Source organism: Balaenoptera musculus, chromosome 6 (genome assembly GCF_009873245.2).
Source record: "Balaenoptera musculus isolate JJ_BM4_2016_0621 chromosome 6, mBalMus1.pri.v3, whole genome shotgun sequence".
Lineage (NCBI taxonomy): Eukaryota > Metazoa > Chordata > Mammalia > Artiodactyla > Balaenopteridae > Balaenoptera > Balaenoptera musculus.
In genome coordinates, this window is record NC_045790.1 from 110,940,803 (window position 1) to 110,963,644 (window position 22,842).

Consider the following 22,842-nt stretch of genomic DNA (forward strand, 5'->3'; position numbering starts at 1 on the left):
ACGTGTGTGGTGCGCTCTGATTGTTGCACATTCCTGACCCTGGGATTCCATTGGGGACCTGGTGGTGAAGGAGGGCGCAGGGTGGACCACACTGATAAAAGACCCAACACAAACAGGATGTGGTCTGATGAGAGGGCCAGACGGGGCTGCCCTTTGCCCAGAGGCCCGCCTTGTTCGGAGGAGCGCGGGGGGCAGCGTCGTTAACTATGAGTCACAGGCGTGGCCCTTGAGTACCCTTGGAAGAGGCGTCCGAGCCCACCCTGCAGAACCCTAACAGTCCTGCCTTCGTGGGGTCCGCCTTGGGCTCACTGCTCACGCACCCGCCGCCCAGCCAGCACCACCGCCCCGTGGGCTCAGGAGGTCAGATGACTGTGAAGCCAGCCCTGGCCTTTCACTCCGGTTCGGTGTGAAGTTGTGTTCGGTGCCACAGCCCAGCTGCTCTGGAGCCTTATGAGGGGCATCCGGCGCCAAGAGGCTGAGCTGGGCAGTGGGAGAGGGCGCGGAGGGGGTTTGGCGAGCCCCTCTCTCAAGCCCACGGCCCCCGAGCCACGGTAGGTTTGCTCGTTAGGAGGGAAGCTCAGTCTCCCCATCACCACAGCCCCAGGGCCTGGCTCGGTGCCTGCGGCCCACTTGGGAAAGGACAGACGGACCAGCGAGTGTTTTCAAAACTCGTCTGCCTCTCTGACGTGAGTCATGGAGGTGAGGCTGTTAACCCAGGGAGGGGTTTGTCAAGGGCTGGGTGAGGGTCCTGGTCACGGAGGACACCAGCGTGTCATCTCCCCAGGTGAGCTTACGGGCCAGGATGGGGCGCATCACGAGTTGTCACCTGCACCGCACCCCCACGGTGGGCTTTGGGGCTGGAGGGTTAGCACCGAGTCCCTGTGGGATCCACGCTGGTCCAGGCATGGCCACGGCCGGGCACCTTGCTCACGCCTCAGGGTGCCCACCCCCCGACTATTCACAGCAAAGTCTGCTGCATCCCTCCCCCTGCACCTGTGTGACCGCAGAGCGTCCCTGGGGTCTGCTGCGGGCACAGGGGGGCTGTGCGGCTAAGCCAGGGCGCGGGTCCCGGTTGGGCAGAGCGCTCTGCAGGGTGTTCTCCAGCCACCAGCCAAGGGGCAGGGCCGGCGCCCAGGACGGGGAAGCACTGCCCATGGGTGCCCTGCTGACTGGTCCAGCCGCCCACAGACCCAGGAGCGCCCCTCCCCTGCCCGTCCCCTCCTCCTGTCCCACCGCTGCTGGGAGGCCAGCAGCAGATGCCGAGAGGGCCCAGTGCTGCCCCAGCCTCTGCTTCTCGCCGGGCCTAGATCTTCCCTCCGCTGAGAGCGAGCAGGTGCTTGGTGAGGCTGCGGCCACCCTGCAGTTGCCTGGGGGTAGCCGCGCGGGCCAGGCTGGGGACTGAGCACAGAGGATTCCGTCTCCAGGGCCCCCATCCAGCTGGCCTGTCGCCTTTGCCTGTGGGGTTGAGGGAGTGGAGGGACCGAGGGGTGGAAAATCACCCCCCACGGAATAGACGGCCTCAAAGACCCTTCCCCGCCCCCAGCGCCCTAAGGGAGGGGCCAGAGTCTTTACCCCCTCATGGTGAGAGGGTGGGGAAACTGAGGCTCCCAAGTCAGAGCCCTGTCCTGCGCTCCCCTCTCCGGCCCCGTCTGAGGCAGGAATGAGGTCAAGAACAGGCAGAGAGCGTGGGCTGCCTTTGGACCCCTCGGGGGGGAGATGGGGTGCACTCTGGGTCCCTTGGCAAGGGTGAGGGCTTTGAGAGCAGGTGAAGGCAGAGGGTGAACCCATGGGCCAACCGGAGCAGGTGCAGAGCCAGGGCTGCCACTGAGGGGCTGGCGTGCACGTGTGCGCACGTGTGTGCACGTGTGCACGTGAGATGGGAGGTGCGGTGTCATTTTATCTCCCTGGTTAGTGCTGGTTGGTGCTGGTTAACGATGGAGTGCAGCCTGCAGTGGGTCACCAACTCGCTGTGAGGCCTTGGGCCAGTCACTTGCCCTCTCTGTGCCTCAGTTCCCTCGGGTGTAAAATGAGAGGTTTTGGTTCCCAAGCTGCGCTCTGCGGAATTCCTCAGGGACAGCTGTGGAGAGTGGGGAGGGCAGAGGTGAGGTCGAGCCCCGAGGGCCACACCCTCCCCAGGAGGAAAGCTCCACTTGGCCGTTGACACATTGGGCCCCAAGAAAATTCTGCTGTGAAAACCACCACTGGCCTGGCTCCCTTCAGGACGGGGGCCTGGGGCTCTGGGAAGTGGCCATAGAAGGTCCCGAGTGTTGGGCATGGGTTGCGTGGGGGGGCAAGACTGGGGGCGGGTATGACTCCTCGGCCCCAGCCCTCAAGTAGGGGCACCTGGAGCCATGTCTGATGCCAGATTTGGTGCCAAGCTTCCCAACTCCAGGGGCTGCCAGGTGATCTCCAGAACTCCTGGCCCAAAAGATGGTTTGCAAGCGCACTTCACTGCATCTGGGAAAGATTCCGTGAACCGGGCCAGAGCAGCTTGGCTTGGTGGCGGCAGGAGAGGGACCCACCTGGGGGGTGGGTGTGGCCCGTGGGGAGGTGGGTGGCCACAATCACCTCAGTGACTCCCCACGGCCTGGCTCAGGGGTGTCACCCCCAGGCGTCCCTGGGGGCCTGATAAGAGCCATCAGCGGGCCAGAGGTCACGCCTGTTGGTGAGAACCTTTTCTGGAGGGGAGTAGTTAGTGCTGAGGATGGTCTGGGAGACCTCAGGCCGCACAGCAGAGACCTCTGTCTGCAGAGGTGGGCGGTGCAGACGCTCCAGCCACGGGTCCCCTCGCAGGTTGGCCCGAGGCGGGACGTGGGGCACATTCACTTCCCCTGGCCCTGCACCAGGTCTCCAACACAGGCACTCGATAAATACTGGATTTCATCACATAAACTCAGGAGATTGTTTTGTCCTTAAGCTTCAAATTGGTTTTATGAATAAACAGCCATTAGGGACTGTTTTTCTTAATAAAGAGTCTCGACCCCTCAGGACTCCAGCCCCGGCCACAAGAGAGACCCACAGGGACTGACTGTGACCCTGGGGACCATGATGGGAAGCACAGGTAGAGCGGCCTCCCCTCCAGCCACGCCGACCCCCGTGGCTGCCGGCCAGGTGTGGAGCCGGCTCTGCCCGAGGGTCTCGGGCAGCTCCTGGGGGCACAAAGCTGTCCGGGGAACACTGTTTCCCATGCAGAAATAACGGCGCTGGGGAGTCCGGGGAAATGGTGCAGGAGGCGTCTTGGAACGCTGGGGTGTCTGACCCACCCTGTGGGGCGCTGAGCAGGGTGGGGGTCAGAGGCCCGAGTCGGTCACCACGAGACTTTATTGGAGACAGGACCACACACACGACAAGTGCACACAGGCTGCACTGGCGGCTGTGCCTGCTTTGTCCATCGCAAGCTGTGCTGGCCTCTAGCTCCCTCCTAGCCCCGCCCCTCTTCCCAACGCAGGTCTTGTGTGGAGTCAGACAGCCTGAGGGCACAGCCGATCAGAGCCCGGTTCCCCACTCCCTGTGCCCCCCGTCCCGCCGAGGTCCAACTTCAGCCCTCTGGGTTTGCCGGGTCCTGCCAGCTGCGTGGCCACTCAGGGTTTGGGGACAGCCCTCTCCCTGCTAGCGGATGAGGAGACAGGCCCTGGGGAGGCCCCAGCCACTCGGACCAAAGCCTCATGTCCTTGTCTGTACATCCTCTAATGTGTCCTCCGGTTGGCACGTGGCTCCTTAAACTCCAGAGGTCCGAGCCCTGCCCCCGTCCCGCCACCTCCTCCCTCCCCTTCTGCTGTAGCAGAGGCAGCTGGCAGTTCCTGTTGATGAACCTCACGAATCCTGGGTGACGGGGCTCCCACCTTCCAGGCCAGAGGCCTGTGTGGATGAGGGTGGGTGGCCGTGGGGGACCCAGGAAGAGGTGGGCCCTGGGATATGGATATCGCTTCTGCCCCAAGGCAAACATTATACAACCTATTTACATGCGGCTGCAGGAGGAACATGCAGTTTGAGACCTGCCCACAGCTCTGGCCTCATCTCCTGCTGACCGTGCTGAGGCCGTCAGGGTGGAAACCCAGCGTCCGTCCCTCCCCTGGACTCGGGGAGCTGGGGTGGCCAGCTGGGTGGCGTCCCAGAGATGCATCCAAAGTTTGCGGGGCAAGGAAGGAGGCCATTGGCTGATCCCACAGGACCGACCTGTGCTGTGGAAAGGAACTTTCGGAAGCTTTGGGGGTATAAATGCACTGCCTGAGGGTCCCAGTGTGGAGAGCACCCCTTCCCTGCTTGGCTCTCTCCTCATGGGAGAAGGAAGTGGGGGGGGGGGGGCGGTCAGCCAGGTCACGTGGTACAACTGGGCCACAGGCACCCCACCATCAAGCCATCAACTCAGGCATCGTGGGTCAGGGTTCGGGTGCAGTGACCATGGGTCCTGGGTGACCTTTGCACCCATCTGTCATCCCTCGGTCTCGGCAGAGCTGTCGCTCCCCCCGGCTTTTCCAGGGCCCCCTTCCTTCTGTGGTCACGCCCATCTCCAGTGATGGCCATCTGCGCTGAAATCACACTGTGAGCTCCTCCAGGCCAGGGCCCAGGCCTGCCTCGCTCACCTCGGCCTCCTGGCCCAGGGACTGTTCGTGCTCAGCACCAGCCTGTGAAGGGATGCCCTTCAGGAAAGGGTGCGCTGGCCTCAGCTGTCCTCACCATGACGGGCTTTGTGCCCATTCAGCCAGCATTTGGTCCGGCCGTGTCCCCAGTGGTGCCAGGCCTGGGCTGGGACCGGGGCTGGTGCTCTCCGGCGGGAAGGAACCAGTGTCTGCAGGTCGGCCAGACGCTCCTGAAAGCCACCCTCGCCCAGCCCCCCGCCAGGCCCAAGCGGTGGCACGTCTGTTCCTCGGCCACGCCCTGGCACGAGCGCCCCAGAGCTTCCTGATGCACACACACATCTGTGAATCCACGCATCTGTGAATTCATTAACATCACGCTCACCAGGAGTGCGTTTGATGACAGATCAGAAAGCGCTTGGCACTTTCTAAACAGTGGCTGGCGCTGTGAGGCTGGCAGCAGAGGGTCGTCCCAGCCTGAGCGGGAGGGGGAAAAGGGGCTCCCCGGGATGAGGGCGCAGGGCCCATCCAGCCTCTGCTTCGTGGCTGGGGGTCCAGCGGCCCAGGTGGGCTGTCTCTTGGTTTCTAGAGGATGGGAAAGGAGGCAGCAGGGGCGCTCTGGGGTCTTCTTACACACACCTCTGCCACACTGCCCCCTACCCGCCCGCACCTGTGTGCTCCCGTCACCGTCCTGCTGACGCTGAGCTGTCATCACCTGTTCCTTGGCCGTCTCTGATGCCAGCTGAGGGCCAGGAGCGCAGGGATGGGGTCTTGTCCAGCAAACCTTGCCAAACGCCGACAGCCAGGTGGGGCTAGAGGGGACCGGCCAGGTCATGTGGCGAGTCAGTGGCGCTCGGGGCCTTTCCTGCTGCCCCTGGCCGACTCTGAATTATCATTATTGAAGCACAAAGCTTGGTGGGAGGGGAAGGGAGAGCTGAACCCCGCACTCCCCCACTTGGCTGCCTTCAGGTGTCCTGTATCGGAAGCACCCCTGGCCCCTGCCTGAGGAGGGGTCGCTGGGCTGCCCACCCTCTGGGCGGCTCTCCAGGCTGACCTCCTGGCCCCCTCAGGCCCCCTCAGGCGGGAACGTGGAAAAGCAGCCCTGCTCTTCCTGGCCGCTGGCCTTGGGAACCTGTGCTTCTTGTTGGGGGAGCAGTAACAGTACATCGGGCGTTGAGAGAATTCAGTGAGAAATGTCTCTGAGTGCCTGGCGGGCACCTCAGGCCCCCCCACTTGCCCGGTGAGGCCCTCCCTGCCCCCGACTCCAGGTGGCAACACCCCCAGTCACCAGCAGGGGGCGACCTCCCCACTGAGACAGCAGTGTCCGGGCTGACCCGGTAACAGCCACCAAACCCATCTGGGTCCAGCCTTCACCCTCCAGGGCTGCTCCTAGGAGGTCCTAGGGTCCCAGGGTCCTTGCCTGGAAATCGGAGGTGGGGTGGTACAAGCCCAGCCACAGCCCAGGAAATCAAAAGGTCTTCACTGGCCCGGCCCGGCCCAGCCCAGCCCGGCCCAGCCCAGCCCAGCGGTGCAGGCCCCGCCCCTGCCTTCCACAGGCAGGGGAATGGGGTGGGGCGGGTCTCCAGCTGCCCTGGGAAGACAGGAAGCGGGAGGGCACAACAGCCAAGGGGACTGGGGACGTCCCAGGCCTGCAGAGACAGCGGGGTGGTTCGGGGTGGGGGGCGGGGGAAGGGCTCCAGGGAACTGATCTCAGTCACCTTGGGGAGTGAGTTCCCGAAGGCAGCTGCACCCCAGCCTGGCCGAGGGGCATGGCGGGATGTGGCCACCCAGCCCATGGGCACAGGCAGCCCTTAGCACCGGCCACTCCCCAGTCCTTGGGAGAGCGGCCGGACCTCCAGGCACCAGAGAAACGAGGAGGCGTCCGGAGGGCTAGGGAGGCTGGCCTCAGACCTGACCCAGAAAGATCTGACCCTTCCCTCTGTCTGCTAAAAGGGCTCCAGGGGTGCCATCTGCCCCTCCTCTGTGTGCCCATCACTCCAGGTGTCTGGGCTGGCAAAGTGGAAGGGCTGCCAGGAGCATGTGGCAGATTCCTGGCCCAGGGAAGGCAACAGCCCAGGAGCCAAGTCTGGGCAGGCAGAATTTGGGGTGGTCAAATTGCCTGGCCCGCAGCAGCCGGGGCAAATGGGGGATGGGGACAATGTGAAGGTGATGTGTGGCCTCACTTGTTCAGGGAGTGCTTAGTGTCGGGGTTGGCCTGGCCCACTCCATCGCGAGAGCGGGTCAGTCATGTGCGGGCAGGCGGGGGCGTCTGAGCAGGAGCGGAGTTCGGGGTGGGGGTGGGCGTGGGGACGGCGGGCGGGGGTGGCAGGGGATGGCGAAGGGACGGGCGGGGGCGGGGACGGGCGGTGGGCGGGGCCGGACAGCGCGCCCCGTCTAGCGGTCCTCACGGACCGGCCGGATCTTCATCTCAGAGAACTTGAGTGAGTACTGCCAGCCGGTCCAGGAGGACCACTCGACGCCGTCGGCGTAGGAGGCGTGCGCGCCGCGCAGGTACTGCCCGTTAAGGTTGGATGTGTGGCAGTTGCGGTACCACCAGGCGCCGCGGTAGAAGGCCGCGCAGTTGTTCTCCGAGTGGTCACTGTCTCGGTCCTTGGTGGTGAACCTCATGCCGCTGTGCTTCAGGAGGGAGTCCCCTGCGCAGGCGCACACACAGGTGTGCGCTCACGGGGGCACAGGGGCGTGCGTGCATCACAGCTTCCCGTACGCGATGCAGTCCCCTGGACGTGCGTGCAGGATGTGTGTGTGCACACATGCAGACATGCGCCCCCCCATATGCACACCGGTGCACACATGTGTGTGCACACCTGCCCCGCCGCCACGCTCCGTGTCCACGCAGCTCACAGGCACGCACGGTGCCGCCTTGGTGGTCCCTAAGGCTGTCCCTGCGTCCAGACAGCCTCTCCCTCCTCCTAGCTTTGTCACACACTCCCTTTCCTTGTTTTCTTGCCTTGGCCTGAGAGGAGAGACACAGCCCAGAGGGGGTCTAGAGGCTCAGCAGAGCCCAGACTCCAGATGTCCTGATTCCTGGCTCTGGGCTCACTTTGTTCATCTGCAAAATGGGTGATTTTGCAGGTGAGGCCCTGCAAGTTTCACGTGGCTGGTGTGAGGACCAGTGGGGACTGGGAGGTGGCAGTGAGAAGCCTTGATCCTGGTCCCTGGCCTGGAAAGACCTCCTTTGTCCTCCCAGCTGGGGAGACTGCTGGGCTACCCTTGCCCTTCCCCATCCCCGCTGTAGCCTGGAGCCCTACCTGCAGTGCCTGAGTAGTCGGACACTGTGAGCGGGTACCCGTCTTCCTCGGGGTCCACGGAGAACAAGCCCACGCCAAAGCTCCCATAGTGGGCGTAGGCTGTGCCATTGTCAAAGTCCTCCAGGTCCACGTGTAACTCGTAGGCTGCCTGTGTGGTCAGGGCGTGGATCCTCTTGAGCCCTGGAATGGGGGAGAGAATGGTGGGAGAAGTTGGGGGGGCCTAGGAAGTGACCTCCCCCGGGAGAACCAAGGAGAGACAAGAGTTAAGCTCACACGGCTGGTGACAGAAAGGGACAACCACCACCAAGTGTATGCTGTCAGTCCTGGGCTGCTTCCTTCTTCCTGCAGGCCTGTGTTTGGCAGGAAACAGGACTGACAGTTTTTCATGTTTCATGTTTTCTGTGCTTGCTTTAAGTCAGGCTGTGCTTTCCAAATGTTTTAAGCTGAAGGCTGGTAGAAAGACTGCAGGAATCAGGAAGAGTCTGGAAACTCTTCTGGATTGGGGGTGATGGCACCTTTATCTTCTCTGACACTCCGGGCTCCAGCCAGACGGGATCTGGTACTCACATGCACTTCCCTGGCCTCTGAGCCTTTGCACATGCTGTTCCCTCTGCCTGGGACACTTGGCCCTACTCCTCCTCACCTGGCTACCTTCTGTTCATTTTCAGGTCTCACTTCCTCAGGAAGGCTGCCTGACCTCCTGTGGAGGTTGAGGACCTCTGCCAACCCAGGTGCCCCCATCGGTGTTTATCATTCTGGTCCTGGCTGCCTATTTCCTTGTCGGGCTTCCCCCACCGTGTGAAAGCTCCATGAGAGAGCAAGACGACTGTCCCGCTCCCTGTAGAACCCCAGCATCTGAGGGTGGGTCCAGCACACAATAGGTGCTCAGTAAATGCTGGCTTCGTGGATGAGAGGCAGAAGACCATGCCCGCTGCCATCTCTGGGGCCTGGCTCTGGATGCCCCCTCACCACCCCCGCCCCCTTCCTCCCCCACCCCACGCCCCGTCCTCCCCTCCTCGGTTCTCCTGCGCCCACCTTGGGGTCTCACACCAGGCCCTCCCCCTCCCCCTCCCCACACTCACTCACGCTCAAGGTGCTTCCCTGCCGGTTTGATTACCTCTTGATTAAGAGGGCATTTAATTAAATGCCTTGCAAGTTATCAGCACTAAGTGACATTTCATCAGCCGCTCCACCCCCCCCACCCCCGCTTTCCTTTCCTGCCTGAGTCAGCGTGTGCACGCCCCTAGGGCGTGAGGGCTGTGCGGCCCCCTCCCCACCCAGCCCAGAGGAAAGCGTCTGGTCCAGGGTCCAGGTCCAGGGTCCAGGTCCAGGGCAAAGGGGAAGGAGCCATGAAAAGAGCAACAGCCGTAGACAGCAGACCCGCCAGAACCTCAGAGCATCCACCCGCACTTCTCACCGAGGACCCGGCCTCGGGAGCATAAGGGCCTCGTCTCCCTGCCTCTCTCGCTCCTCCCTGGGCTAGAGGCTCGCGGCAAGCTCCTGTCCCCCTCTGGGCCCCAGGCTGCACACCTGTGGAGGGAGGGCCAGAGGGCTTTCCAAGCTGTAAAGGGCAGACTATAGGCAACACTGACAACAGCTGCCCCCTACCTGGGCAGCACTTACAAGTCTAGGCACTGCTATGAGCGCCGCACGTGGGTTAGTGAAGCCAGTGGGATTAGAACGAGTCCAGTTTAATTAAAGTGTCCCTGTATAGCTCTTAGAACAGTGCCTGGCCCATTGCATACATTATCCAGGTGTTTGCTGCTTCTGTCAGGATCCAATGAGGCAGGTGCTATTATTATCCCTGTTTTATAGGTGAGGAGAATGAGGCACTGAGAGGTTAAGGAACTGGCTCAGGTCACACAGCTGGTAAGTGGCAGAGCTGGGATCTGAACCCAGGCAGACTTGCCCAGACTCTGTGCTCTCATTCAGTACTTTTTTTTTTAAGGTATTTTTCCCCCAACTTTAGAACTCTATTTATTTATGTTTTCAAAATGGACACTGCTTTACATCATCATCATGAAAATAACGCATGGTCTTTAAACAAAGGAACAAAGTCCAGTAGTACGTGAAGAATGAAGTGAACATGTATCTTCCCAACTCATCATCTTTTGCAAACAGTTATTTAGAATTAACTATTGTTAACAAGTTGATTGACATACTCCAAGACATTTAAAATATCTCATTCAGTTCTTGCCCAGGACAAATAATCTGATCCAGGAATAGGGCAAGAGGGAGAGCAGCCCAGCGGGGATGCTGGAAGATTCCTTTCCCCACCACTGAGTGGTCGCTGGTGCCCATCATCAGCACCCCACTCCTCCGGGCGAATCAGGGCTCCATGCGCATTCCCAGTGCCCACAAGGGTGCCCTGAGGGAGGGCCAGGTTCCTCTGGGATTTGGTCCCCCTCGCCTCTACCCTTCTTCCCCTGAAGGCCACCTCCCTCCCTGCCTCTACCTCCCTCAGTCTTTACTCTCTGGGTTTCTCCAGCCCTTGTTGATCTGCCAGGATGCTCAGAACCCCGGGGGTGAGCCAAGATCCAACCCCATCATCTATCAGAGTTCAGATCACAGACGGTGGGGAGGAAGACCCTGGTGGAAGAATACTGAGATGCCTATCATCACCCCAATGAACTCCCAGATGGATTAAAGATCTGAACCTACCACCTAACACTGAAAAAGCATTTTAAAAATACTCCTATTTTTTAAATTTTTATTGATATAAAACTAGGAGGGGAAAGCAGGGCCTAAAACTCAGAAGATATGAGGGAAAAGACTAGCAGAATTGACTACATAAAAATTGAAAACTTCTAGGAAATAAGCAATAATGTTACCAAAAAAAAAAAAAGCTGAAAGACAAATGACCAGGAGTAACTATGTATCATGTGTATCTGACAAAGAATCAATAACCTTAATATATAAAGAGCTCCCATAACTCAATAGGAAAAGACAAAACACGCGATGAGAAGGTGATAGGAGAGTGTGGAAAAGCAGAGGCGGGGAACAGCGCAGGGCAGTCGAGGGCTGGGCTCAAGTTGACATTCTCGTCAGGGCTCCCTGTCTGTCAGGAGCTAATCAAGGCCCCACTTAAATGCTTCTCCCACACTCGGTGGCTGCCGACAGATTTCAATTAAGATGCCAGGAGTGGCAGAGGCACCAGTGCTGCTCCAAGGGGGTGGGTGGTGCTGCAGGAACAGGGTCCCCACCTGGCCAACCTCTCCCTATCTTTATACACCCACCTGGGTGTGGGGGACGGGACTCCCCATCTGGAAGCTTCTCTCCCCTGACCCCTATCCTGCCCTGCTTTCATTCACTCAGTTCAGAGTATGGTTCAGAGCTTGGATGGACTCCAGCGCGTGAACCCTGCTCAGGCTTCCCCGACCCCAACTCGTGCGCATGCACACACACACACACACACACACACACACACCAGCCTATGACTTGGGTCACTTGCCACCTCTCTGAGCCTCAGTATCTTCATCCCTAAAAGGAGAGGACACAGCAGTTCCATCCCCCTTGGGTGGGCATGCGGCGTCAGGGCTGATGTATATAAAATGGGCTGAGCGCACAGCAGGAGTGCGGTACGTAGGGGCTGAGGTCACGAGGTCCATCTTGGGGTGTCTGGCCTTTCCTATGGCCGGTGCTCGCCTGGGCACTGGGGACACAGTGGAGGTCAGGGCAGAGAGGGTCCTGACCCTCTCATGGACTCCAGGTGGGAGGGAGATAAGACATTAAGCAAATGACAGTGCAAAGCAGGTGCCTCTGTGCACAGGGGAGTGGGCACGCATCTGGATCCCGCCCCTGGGGCCCACCTTCTCCTGGGTTACCTGGGACCCTCCTGACCCCCACCTGGAGCCCAGACCTTGGCACCCGGCGCCCCCTGGTTAGTGCTCCCGGCCATCCACATGCCTCCACCTTGCTCTCCCCTCCTCCCCTCCTGCCTGGCTGGGGAAGATTCCCGAAATCCATGCCCAAGAAAGCTGAAGGGGGACAGGTATGCCGTGAGGTGTTCAAGGTCATTCAAACAATGCTCGGGGTGGGGGGCACGTGGCTCCAATGACGTGTTTATTTTATGTTAAAATTATAAATGGGAGATGACTGCTAAAGGGGCACAGGGTTTCTTTTCGGGGTGGAGAAAATATTCTGGAATTAGATAGTGGTAAAGGTTGCACAATTCTGTGAATATACTAAAAACCAGTGGGACTTCTCTGGCAGTCGAGTGGTTAAGACTCCGCGCTTCCAATGCAGGGGGTGCGGGTTTCATCCCTAGTTGCGGAACTAAGATCCCACATGCCACGCAGCGTGGCCAAAAGAGAAAAAAAATAATGATAATAAAAACCACTGAATTGTGCCCTTTAAAATAGTGAATTATATTTCAAACAAACCAAAAAAAACCCAAACCTGACCTCAGGCCACAGCTTCCTCCCAAATATACACATGACCTCCGACCTGCGATGTTTATGGATGTTATTCTTTAGAATGAAATTATGTGAGATATTTACATTTTAAAATACTGAGTGAATTTAAAGATAAATAGTAAGTAAATAATAGTGATAATAATAATATTAACATAAGCTCATTGAGCCCTTACTTTGTGCCAGGTAAGGAATACGTGCCAGCCCCGGGACCGTGGGCGCTGTGGCCGGGAGCACCGACTGGCCGCTCTTTTGGGAGATGCGCCCTCGGTGTCCAGAGCACAGCATCGGGCAGTGCTGACCCCCCAAGCGCAGGGCAGCACTGGGGTCGTCCTGGCCCTCCAGCACCTGGAACAGTGCCCTTGCACTGGCCACAGCTGCCTGACCCAGGACAGTGACCAGGTCCCAGGGCGCCTCCGGCAGGAAAAGCACACATCTCTGCGGGATAACCCCCCCCCGCCCCTGGCGAGCGCACCGCCTTTGGTTTCGTGCTCGTGGAGCTCCTTCACACTGGACACACTGATCCCCTCTGCACGTAGCACCAGGGAGACCCGGACGGCAGCCACGTGAGGAGGGGGCTCGGATGTGACAGGGTGTGGTGCACAGGGAGAGGGCAGGCCACCCCGCGGGCCGGGCATCAGGAGTCTCACCTAGCCAGTGCTCGCCCGTGAGCTTGCCGAAGCCATCCCGGTACGCCTCCCAGCCTCTGAAGAAGTTCACAGAGCCGTCCTCCCGGCGCTGAAACACCTGCGAAGCGAGGAGGAGGATGGAGAGCTAGCTCCAACCTTCCCAGGACCCCACGTGCGTCCCCCTGCCCCACACTCTCCCTTCGCCTGCCTGCTTGGAGACAGCAGGGGCTGGGCCTCCATTTCCCTCAGCAGCTCCCACCGGGCCCCGGAGCAGAGCAGGGACTCGGGAGTCTCATGGTGGCCCGAGCGGGGACTGACTGAGTGCCCCCAGGCCCTGAAACGTCCCCTCCAGAAGGAACTGGGGTGGGCTGGGGTGCAGTGGAGGAAGCCTGGCTTCCAGGCCCACCTCTGCCGCCTCACTGTGGGACCCTGGACGGGTCCCATCCCTGCTGGGGCTTCAGTTTCCTCACTGGTCAAATAATAAAGGGGTGAGCAAGGGTCCCTATATCTTTTCCCAGGTCAAAACAAAACTGAATAAAACCCCATTCTCAAGTTTTTAAAACCCGATCACACACACACACACACACACACACACACACACACACACACCCCCAGGCCTGGCCGCCAGAGCTCTGTCTCTCGATACGCCCCTGCTGCAGTCACGCACTGCACATCCCCCCGGATAAAGAGCCTGGGCAGGGGATGAATGGGGGCTTGGGAAAGCAGAGCCCCGGCCACCTCTCAGGGGAGGACCAGGAGTCCACAGCCAGCGGGGGTGTGACTCGGGTACTGACAAGCAGCCCAGCTGCCTCTGTTCTTCATTTTAATAACGTTCTTGATTTGGGAGTCGGGAATCCCATCGGTTAAATTGCTTTGAAATAAGTACCACGCTGGTCCAGGCCAGAGCTGCCTTGAGTCTGTACGAGATCCGCTGACAATCCTGTTCCCAGCTCGCCCCCCCGCCCCCCCTCTTTCTGTCTAACAAGTCTTTTTCTTGCTCATTTGCAGAGGGGGCAGCGTCCGCCCCCAGCACCCCCATCCGCGCCCACGTCGGAGGTGTTAGAGATCTGGCTGCGGCACCAGCGAGCCGCCCGTTTCATCCCTCAGCGGCCTGATTTCAGCCGCCCGCAGCTCCGCCTGTGTCTGCGGGGACCTATCTGTCACAGCGCTTGGGCAGCTCTGACCTCAGGTGGCAGGAGGGAGGCGACGCCTTTTTTTCTTGTTCCGCTACCTGCCACCTGGCCCAGCCCTGACACGTGAAAGCCCTCAGAAGGGACGGCGCGGAAGGAAACTCGATCAGGCTCAGAGATCTGAGAGCCCGCGGAGAGTGGTATTGATGGCTGCAGATCGGGACCCTGAGCACGCGCCCCTTGAAAGGCCTGATCCTGGCAGAAGCTCAGATGCTCCCCCGAGAAGGCATCGGACAGCGGAGCCTGTTTCTGCTGGAGGAGGCGGGGGAGAGGGGGGCTGGAGGGGCCGGGGAGGGGGGATGGGGGGGCAGTGGTTACAAACCTGGGCTCTAGAGCTCGGGCTCTGCCCCTTACAGCACCGGCCAGTTACCCCACCTCTCTGAGCCTCAGTTTCCACATCTGTAAGATGGGGACCCCGGCGGCACGTCCCCCATCGGTGACCCACCGAGAGTAAGCTCAGGGCCCGGCACACGGTAGATGCTCAATCCACACCAGCCAAGGAGACCCACAGCCTCGGGATGCAGGCCGGCCAGGGCCACCCCTCCTCCCCCTCCCTCGGCCCCTGCCTCAGGCCACACCCAGCCCCTCCTTCCAGACTTGGGCCCTTCTCCTCCCGAGCCTCCTGTCCCAGGGCACGTCCCCAAGCCTCGTTCATTCGCTCAAATGTTCCACTGAGCATCTCCATGTCAGGAGCAAGGTGGGGAGACCGAGTCAGGGCCCTCGGGGCAGAGGAACACGGGGAGAGGCCTGGCTCAGGGGACCCCCACCCAGGCAGGAAGTAGGACTGGTCTGACAGTGGCGTGTGGCCAGCGGGGCCGGCATCTGGGAAGGAATCCAGGGTGGCCCCGAGGAAGGGCCGGGTCCTGGGCCCCGCATTTCCCAAGGTGTGGTCTGGGAAAACCATTCCTCCCTCGGCAGCCCCGCGCCCCGGGCCACGCTCTCCTCGCCCACTGATCAGCCCACCTCCCGGGACCTCAGCGAGGAATAAATTACCGAGTGGCTGGTAGTAGTATTGCCATCGTTATTGTTGTTCCTGTTCCCGCTATTATGAAGTAGAAGTGGGGTTACCACACTTCCAGGCACGGGCAGGACCCCAACCCCAGAAATGGGGACGGACGGGCAGAGCGGCCAAGACCGGCTGGGGTTGAGAGCTGACCACAACAGATGCTCGGGGTAAGTCTTCCTTGCCCAGCAACACGCATGTCCTTACCCCAACCCTGGGAGGCTGGTTCTGTGTCCCCTGACCCCCCTCCTTGTTACAGGCAACAGAAGCTCGGAAACTGGCCAGAAGTCAGGTGGCCGTGAGTGGACAGTCTGACCCACACCTCACCCCTCAGCCTGAGGCCAGGCTGGACACCCGGAGGCCAATGTCCTACCCCCCACGTCCATGCTCTCATTTGTCACTGGCCAGGGCTTCCCAAGCCTGCCCCCTTGCCTCCTTGCCAGGCCTCTCAAGCCAAGAGCTGACCTCTAAGCCACCGTCCTCGGCCCCTCTTTCCCTCTGCCCTCCGGGGCTGGGCGCCAGTAACAGGCAGGGCCCCTGCTGGGGCTCGGTCTGGGTGCATGATCAGAGGGGATGAGTGCACGTTCAAGGCCACCTGGGCCTCCCTGCCTTTCTCCTCCACCTGGGAAAGCATCTGCAATCGGCTGGGAGTGGCAGACATCCCGACGAGATGGCTCGAATCTGCACCAGCTCAGAGGCCACAGCATTGTTTGCTAACGCGGGCGCTTTACCCTGAGTGGTAACGAAGCATGAACCACCCCTTGAAGACACATCCACGCCGCGGCTCTGCAGAAGTGGCTTTTAGACTTTTGGACCGTGATCCAGGGAAATGCAGTTTACATCATGACACATACACTCACAGCTGTTTGTATCTGAAACAAAAGCTTCCCGAAAGGATGTTTGCCTTTAAGATGAAGAGGCACTAATATTTTCTATCCTGTTCTATTCTTTTCCACTCTATTTGATTAAAAAAATAATGTTGATCACAACCCATTAAATTGACTTCTCCACCTGCCAACGGAGCACAACCCACAGTTTGATGTTGCCGGCCTTTGCCATGCGCTGCCCTGATTCCTTGGTTCAAACGCTGAGTGACTGAGCATGCTGGGCACTGGCTGGGATCTCAGACTCGAAACCCTGGCCTTGCCCTCGAGCCGACCACAGTGCATCGTGGCCAGCAGAAGCGTGTTCCAAGTGAGTACAGGACACAGGTCATCCACGGGTCCTGCAAGGCTCCCAGGAGTATGTTTCCTCTGATTCAGAGGCTCAGAGTGAACTGCAGCTGTGGCTTCAGATTTCTGGAAACCAGCTGGACTTCAGGGGACGCCGGATGGCAGGATGTCACCAACGAGAAAGCCTTCAGTTACAGAGCAAGAATCAGCCAGACAAGAAGATAAGAAGAGGGAACGAGTGGAGGATTGATCCCCCTCCTCCACCCCGCCCACAGAACAGGGGTCCCCGCTTAGGCAAAAAGTGGGGGAAAGGCAGGGAAACTAACAATTTTAGGGCTAAAAACATTCATCAGTCTGGCTCCTGGGGCCTTCTCCCTAGGGTTCCGGCTGCAAAGTGATTGATGTAGAAATGCTTCCGCGGCCTCTTGGGCAGGTGCCACGAGTGGGAAGACAGACGGGGTGCGTTTTCTTGGTGCGGATTCTCAGAAGCCAGCAGCCTGCTGCCCGGCGTCTTCCAAGTGCCGCTTAGCGAGGCTCTGCCAGGGGCGCGCTGGGCCCACACGGTCCTGCAGATGGTGCCGGGCGGTTTCAAAGGAAGGAGCGGCCGCACTTGGGGCGGCAGGAGGGAGGGGGAGCGGCAGAGCGGCTGACTCTCCCGTGTGTGTCAGACGGGGCTCCCGGGGCCTGTCTCGTGCTCTGCAGGTCTGGTCTCCGCCGGGACCCCTTCCTCAGACGGGCCCTGTCCGACCTGCTGCTTGTTTGCCATGCGGCCCAGAGTGTGGAGTCTTCCCGAGTGTCGGGGCCCGGCTCTGTGGTCACCCCAGTGCCTTCAAGGACAGTCACCGCCCTCCCCGCCACAGCCCGGGAGGGAACGGTTCGTGCTCTCATTTGGCAGATGAGAAGACTAAGGTTTGGAGAGGTGGGGCGACCTCTGCAGAATGGGGGTGCCTCAAGGTGGGGGCCCACTGAGACCAGAAGAGGAGAGACGACTGAGGGCAGCCGAGGGGTACCCCATGGCTGAGCGGGTGGACATTGCTCCCCTACACCCATGAGCCCCCGTGGCCCTTATCATAGCTGAGCCAGACCGGCTCCAAAAAATGCCCTGGGCTGGCGCTCAGGAGACTCAAGTTCTAGCCAGACTCCAGCCAACAGGCAGTATGACCATCTAAGTCTTGGCTTCTCTCCTCTGCAAAATGACAGGTTTGCTGCTCCAGACCCCGTATGGTGTGCCTGGACTCATGGGGGACTCTGGCCCTCAGAAAGTTCACAGCCCCAGGAGAGATGGATGCACAAGCCAGCAGTCTCAGGGCAGAGCAGCCCCCAACCTGGCATGTTCTTTTGATCCTGGTGCTTCAGTTTCCTCATCTGTAAAACGGGAATTATAACAGCTCCAACCCACAAGGATAAATGTGCTGGTTGACACAGGGCATGCCATAAGGGTAACAATTGTTGTTACATTTGTTGGGAGCTCAGAGGGGGATGAGCCACCTGCTGGGGTGGTTGGGAGGGTGGTCCTAGAGGGCTTCCTGGAGGAGGAGGTGCTCAGCTGAACTGCAGATTGAACAGGGTCTTGGCAGGTGGTCAGAGGAGCTGAGGCGCAAGAGATAGAGGCGGGGTGGGTCCAAACGCTACGAGATGGGGAGGCTGTGTCTCTGCCGCCTGAGAAGGGTCCCCACGAGGCAGCATCTGAGATTTTCCCTCAACTCTGATGAAGCTGCTGCAGAAACCAATTACAGGCAGAATCGTGTTGGTTGTGCAGCTGCGGCGTCCACCAGCTTCCCAGGCCTCCCGAGCAGGCGATTCCGTGAGGAGGGGTGGCGGGCTGTGGCAGAGGCGGATTCTTGTCTCTAAAGAGCAAAGAACTTGGACAGGCGAGCAAATGCAGCCCTTCAAAGGCGGTCCCTGGGGAGACTCTGCCCGCCTTCCCGGGAGACAGTCACCCCTCAAATCCTTTCTGGACACCTCTGGGTAGCACTCCCACCCCAGCCCCGCTGCCTGGGCCTGCGGCAAGAGCACACTTTCTGGACTAAGGCCGAGCTGAGTTCAAATCCCGGCTCTGCCTCTCCTGGGCTGTGTGACCTCGTACAAGTCACGGACCTTTCTGAGCCTTAGCTTCCCTCTCTGTAAAACGGCCCCACCAGCAACGCCTTGGTGACCCCTGCAGGATCACGGCAAAGATGCAATGAAGAAAAAGGTGTACGCTCGGTGGGGGTGTGGGGGACGGAGCACAGTAGGTCTAACTTCCCTCCCCTTCAGAACCAGCTGCCAAGCCCAGAAGGAAGTGGGCCCACTCCTTGTTTTTGACTGCAAATGGTACCTCTGGGCCTGGCTCCCTGCCACGTTTCCCAGGCTTGGCAGTCGGTGCCTGCCAGCTCCTGGCAAACACTGCTCAGAGCTGCCATTTATCAGATGCTGAGGCACCGCGGGCCGGCGAGCTCCACGTGCATCACCCCGTCTACGTTCAAAGTTTGAGAAATCCAAACTGCTCTGGACAGAGGCAGGTTTTCTCCGACCTAATGGGTCAAGGACCAGAGTGGTGTTGTCACCAGTCGCCGTGGTCACTGTTAGCGTGTGCAGGGCTCCGAGGACTCCCCAGAGCAGTTCGGAGCCCGACAACAGCCTGGGGCACTGATGTCACGGCAGGTCCTCCTGCCACCACAGCCTGTGGGACACAGGGAGGAGACAGCACCCCTGGTGGACTCCCAAGTCCTGCTACCCGGCATCCCCAGTGCATCCCGAAGCATCCTGGCTGGGGCTGGGAAGCTTTTCTCTCTCGGAGCCTGATCCCCCCTGCTGGGCTGGGCTCTGCTCAGGTGGCGGCTTCTTTGATGAGAGAAGGATTTTCCTCCCACCTGGGGAGCTCAGGTAGGGCGGGAACGGGGCACGGTGGGAGGGGAGGGTTTCTCTCGCAGTGGAGCCAATTAGAGGCCTATCTGAGCCGGCCGACCCCGCGAGGCAGTAAAATGCCTGGCAGAGAACGGAGGTCCGGGCCACTCGGCTCATGGCGCTGGGGAAAGCTGGCTTTGCTGTGGATCTGCATGGGGGCGCAGAGCAGAATCAATCCTATCGCAGGTCCCCGCGGTAGGAGATGCTGAACTGGACCCTATTTCTGTGACCCCGGCTGGTGATTATGCAAAGATGAGGGCTTGGCAGTCAGGCCCAGTTGGCCGCACAGCAGAGGCGGATCTTGGTTGGGGACAAGGCTGTGCCTCGGGGCCGAGGGGCAGGACAGCAGGGGACCCAGTCTGCTGCTGCTGGGCTGGACCCTCCTTCCAACCATAAAACACACATGGGGCCCTGGGCATGGTCACCCTGTTCCCTAGGCCCTGAAACGTGGCCACGTGACATACAAGGGCCACCCCACTGGCTGGACGAGGAAGGGGATGCCCCAAGAGGGAATGTGATCTTTCCAGTCTCACAGGGCCGGGGAGATGAACTGGAAATGGCTGCTTCGTCCCGTGCATCACCTTCCAAATGAGGAAATTTGGCCTCTGTTTTTACGAATCTTCTTCCCCTTTAAAAACACTGCTTGACTGTAAGATCCTGCAGGGTGGAGCCAGATTCCTCTGTTGGCAGGGAGTCCCCAAGGCTCACATGGACCCCTGCTGTCCCTTCCCCCTTCCCCTGCTCCTTCCCTACAGGTGAGCACCCTGTGGAGGATTCTGACTGTTCCCATCATGAAGAGCACTACATTAACCCATTTAACAGATGAGAAAAGTGAGGCTCCGAAAGGTGAAGTTACACTGCCAGAAGATGCCAGCAGTCACCTGTCTGGCAAGTATTTAGGCAGCACAGATGGTGTGCAAGAACCGTGCGGACCCCTGAGCTACAGTGGCCACCAGATGACAAGTCGCTGCCCTGTGGAGTGCAAGCCTGCCTGGGACATACATGGGCAACACCGGGGCAGTGATTGCTTAGCTGCACCTGTGACAGGTCCAAAAAGGGAGCATGAGGGGTAGACCCAGGAGGCCTACCAAAGGACCTGGCGACCAAGCTGGGCCCCTTGCCCAGGGTCACAGGTCAGCAGGGGCCGGCCTTTCCTTCCTGCCTTCCCCCTTCTTTTCTGGGGCAGGGGTGGGGTTGGGTGTATGTCTTAGGTTCAGGAGTGGCCTTGCTGATCAGCGTGACCTTCTGTGGCCTGGGTCACTGGGGTCGTTGGTGAGTGTAGAGAGGGGCTGGGGCTCAGCCAGGGCCAGTGGCCACATCAGCGGAAAGGCCACCTTGAGGCCTGTGTCCATCTGTCCCCGACCTCATTCCCACATGGCGACTCCCATGCCCTCAGCAAGGGTTCAGGGCCCGAGGAACTCACGCGCCCCCTCCACCCCTCAGCCCCATGTTTCTGGGTCACTCCCTCCGTGGGGAAATTCTGAGGGCGGCAGGAGCCCACTCTGCCCCCCAGGTAAAAGCCCGATTCCTATTGCACCTGCAGAAGCCACTCGACCCAGGCCCTGCCTGCCTCTCCACCTGGCCCTGGCCCCGCGAGCGCCATACACCAGCAGAACGGAGCCACCGCGGTCCCAGAACAAGCCCTGCCACCTCCCTGCTGACCCCGCACGTGTTCCCTTTGCCTGGAACACCGTTCTTGCCTCACCCCACCAGAGCTCCAAACTCCCAGTGCAGAAGCCTCTCTGGTAACCCCAGGCGGCGTGAGGGGCTCCACAGCCCTCACACAAGTCAGCTGATTCACCCATCTCCCCACCAGGCCGGCAGCTTGCTGCGGAATCTTCTGGCCTGTGGTTGGCGGCCTGTGGTTGAGTCCACGAATTGACAAGTGACACCGTGTGACAGTCAGTTCCACGGACTTGCGTGAGGCTGGGCTGCTTATTTGCTGGGTGGCCTTGAACAAATCTCTTGCCCTCTCTGAGGCTGCCCTGCTGGCCTCCAGGGGTTGGAGGAGGGCTGGCACAGTGCCAGGCAGGGCCGTGGTATATAAACTGTAAAGTGTCCCTAAGGGGGCGGCGATGTTGAGCCGCATCCTCGCCCAGGCCCGGCCGGCTCTCTGGGAAGCAGGCTCCGGTTGACGTGTCCGGCCCCAGGCGTCCTGTCCGCCGGTGTTGGCACTTGAGGCCCGGCAGTTTGGACATGGGGCCTAATGAGGATGGATGGTATCGGGGTCCAGAAAGGCGGCGGCCAGCTCCCTCCCAAACAATTGAGTTTCCGAGCGATTCCGTGTGGCAGGGAGGTAAGCCTGACAGACGCCCAGAGGTATCCGGGACAAGATTGCTTTTGACGGAAGCCCAAATGGATATTAACGTCTATCGGCCTCGCAAGCACTTCTCAGCTGAGAATGGCCTTTCTCCCAGGCCAGCTGATGCAGATGTCTGAGAGGGAGGGCTGAGCAGGCCGGCGCACCTCATCGACTCTAATCGCCCCCGAAGCCCGGGCCCGAGGAATTACCCGCCTCCCGGCCCCAATCCTGATTGACTTCCCAGGAGATTGGCTTCAAGTCCACTGGAGTGGAAGATGCATGGCCCAGGCCGGCGTCTTGGTGTTTCATTTAGCCTGTCCTAACCCTTAACTCTGATTTCTGGGCTCTGGCTGGTGCATTGGAGCTGTTCTGCCCGCCGAGGGGTTCCCAGACGCAAAGGCCATAACTCAGATGTTCCGAGTTAGGAAAACAAAAGCGCTTTTAGGCCCAGAATGTGAATCCAGTACATTTAAACTCTCTCCTCTGGAGCTTGAAGAGAGGTTTAGAGGTATGTCTGTCTCGGGGTCCTCGGGGGGATTCTCAGCTGCTCTCCCACCAGCTCCTAACAGCAGGCTCTGCCCCCCGAGAGCATCTGCTTGCCCCCTGCCCACGCACCTCGCTCGGGCCTCCCCGTCTCGCCTCCTGCTCAGATGGTTAACCACGTCGCCCTCACCCTTGCGTGCCACCATGCAGCCCCCAGGCATTTTTGCTTTGTGGCTCCGTTCCCCCCGCGAAGGCAGAGTTGAGCAATTGCGACAGAGACCGTGGGAGACCAGTGTGCCGACCCTGCTCTAGAAGGGGCTTCCCAGCTGGCAGATCTGGAGACCCCTAGGTCTTCAAGCCAGGGCCTCTGCCCCGCCACTCCACCCCTTTCTCCTGGCACTGGAGAGGTCTCAGGGCCACCTACGGCTGTCTCACCCCTGCCTTTCCATTGCTCCCACTTCCCTCCCAGGCAGGAACCAGAAGGTGCAAGGAAATCACGACGGCTCCTTGCCAGGACACCACCAGGGTCTCTGCTCGCAGCAGCTGTGCTCCCCCTTTTATCTCCTGCACACGCACCATCTACCGAATAACTGAAAAAGTCAGCCCTTGAACTCACATTAGCAACGGTTCATTCCAGGACCCAACCCTAGCACCTCCGGCACAACTGCTCGGGGAGGGGGTGGAGGCTCCAGCCTCAGGGAGTGGAAGGCGGCTCCGTGGTCAGACCCCCACCCGAATGGACCCCCAAGGGTCAGCACATGACCTCCACTCGCCCCGTGCAAGCTTCTCTGAACATGGAGATCTTTGGTGAGGTTATGGGCAGGTCTGCGTGGCCGGGAGCACCCGGGCAGGGCCAGGCGAAGGGTGAGAAGCCTCTCAGAGCGCCCCGGGTTCACGTGCACAGCCCCCTGGGTCACCC

General features: G+C 60.1%; 1 protein-coding gene across 1 annotated transcript in view; it reads right to left on the reverse strand.

The window, feature by feature from the left end:
* Window positions 1-6,971: 6,971 nt before the first annotated feature.
* Window positions 6,972-22,842, reverse strand: part of FIBCD1 (fibrinogen C domain containing 1) — a 29,060-nt gene continuing 13,189 nt past the window's right edge. Inside the window, exons 6-8 of the mRNA XM_036856293.1 lie at window positions 12,909-13,005; window positions 7,847-8,026; window positions 6,972-7,231 (exon numbers count right to left, since the gene is read on the reverse strand). Coding sequence (XP_036712188.1) covers window positions 6,972-7,231; window positions 7,847-8,026; window positions 12,909-13,005 — 537 coding nt within the window. The remainder of the gene's footprint in view (window positions 7,232-7,846; window positions 8,027-12,908; window positions 13,006-22,842) is intronic.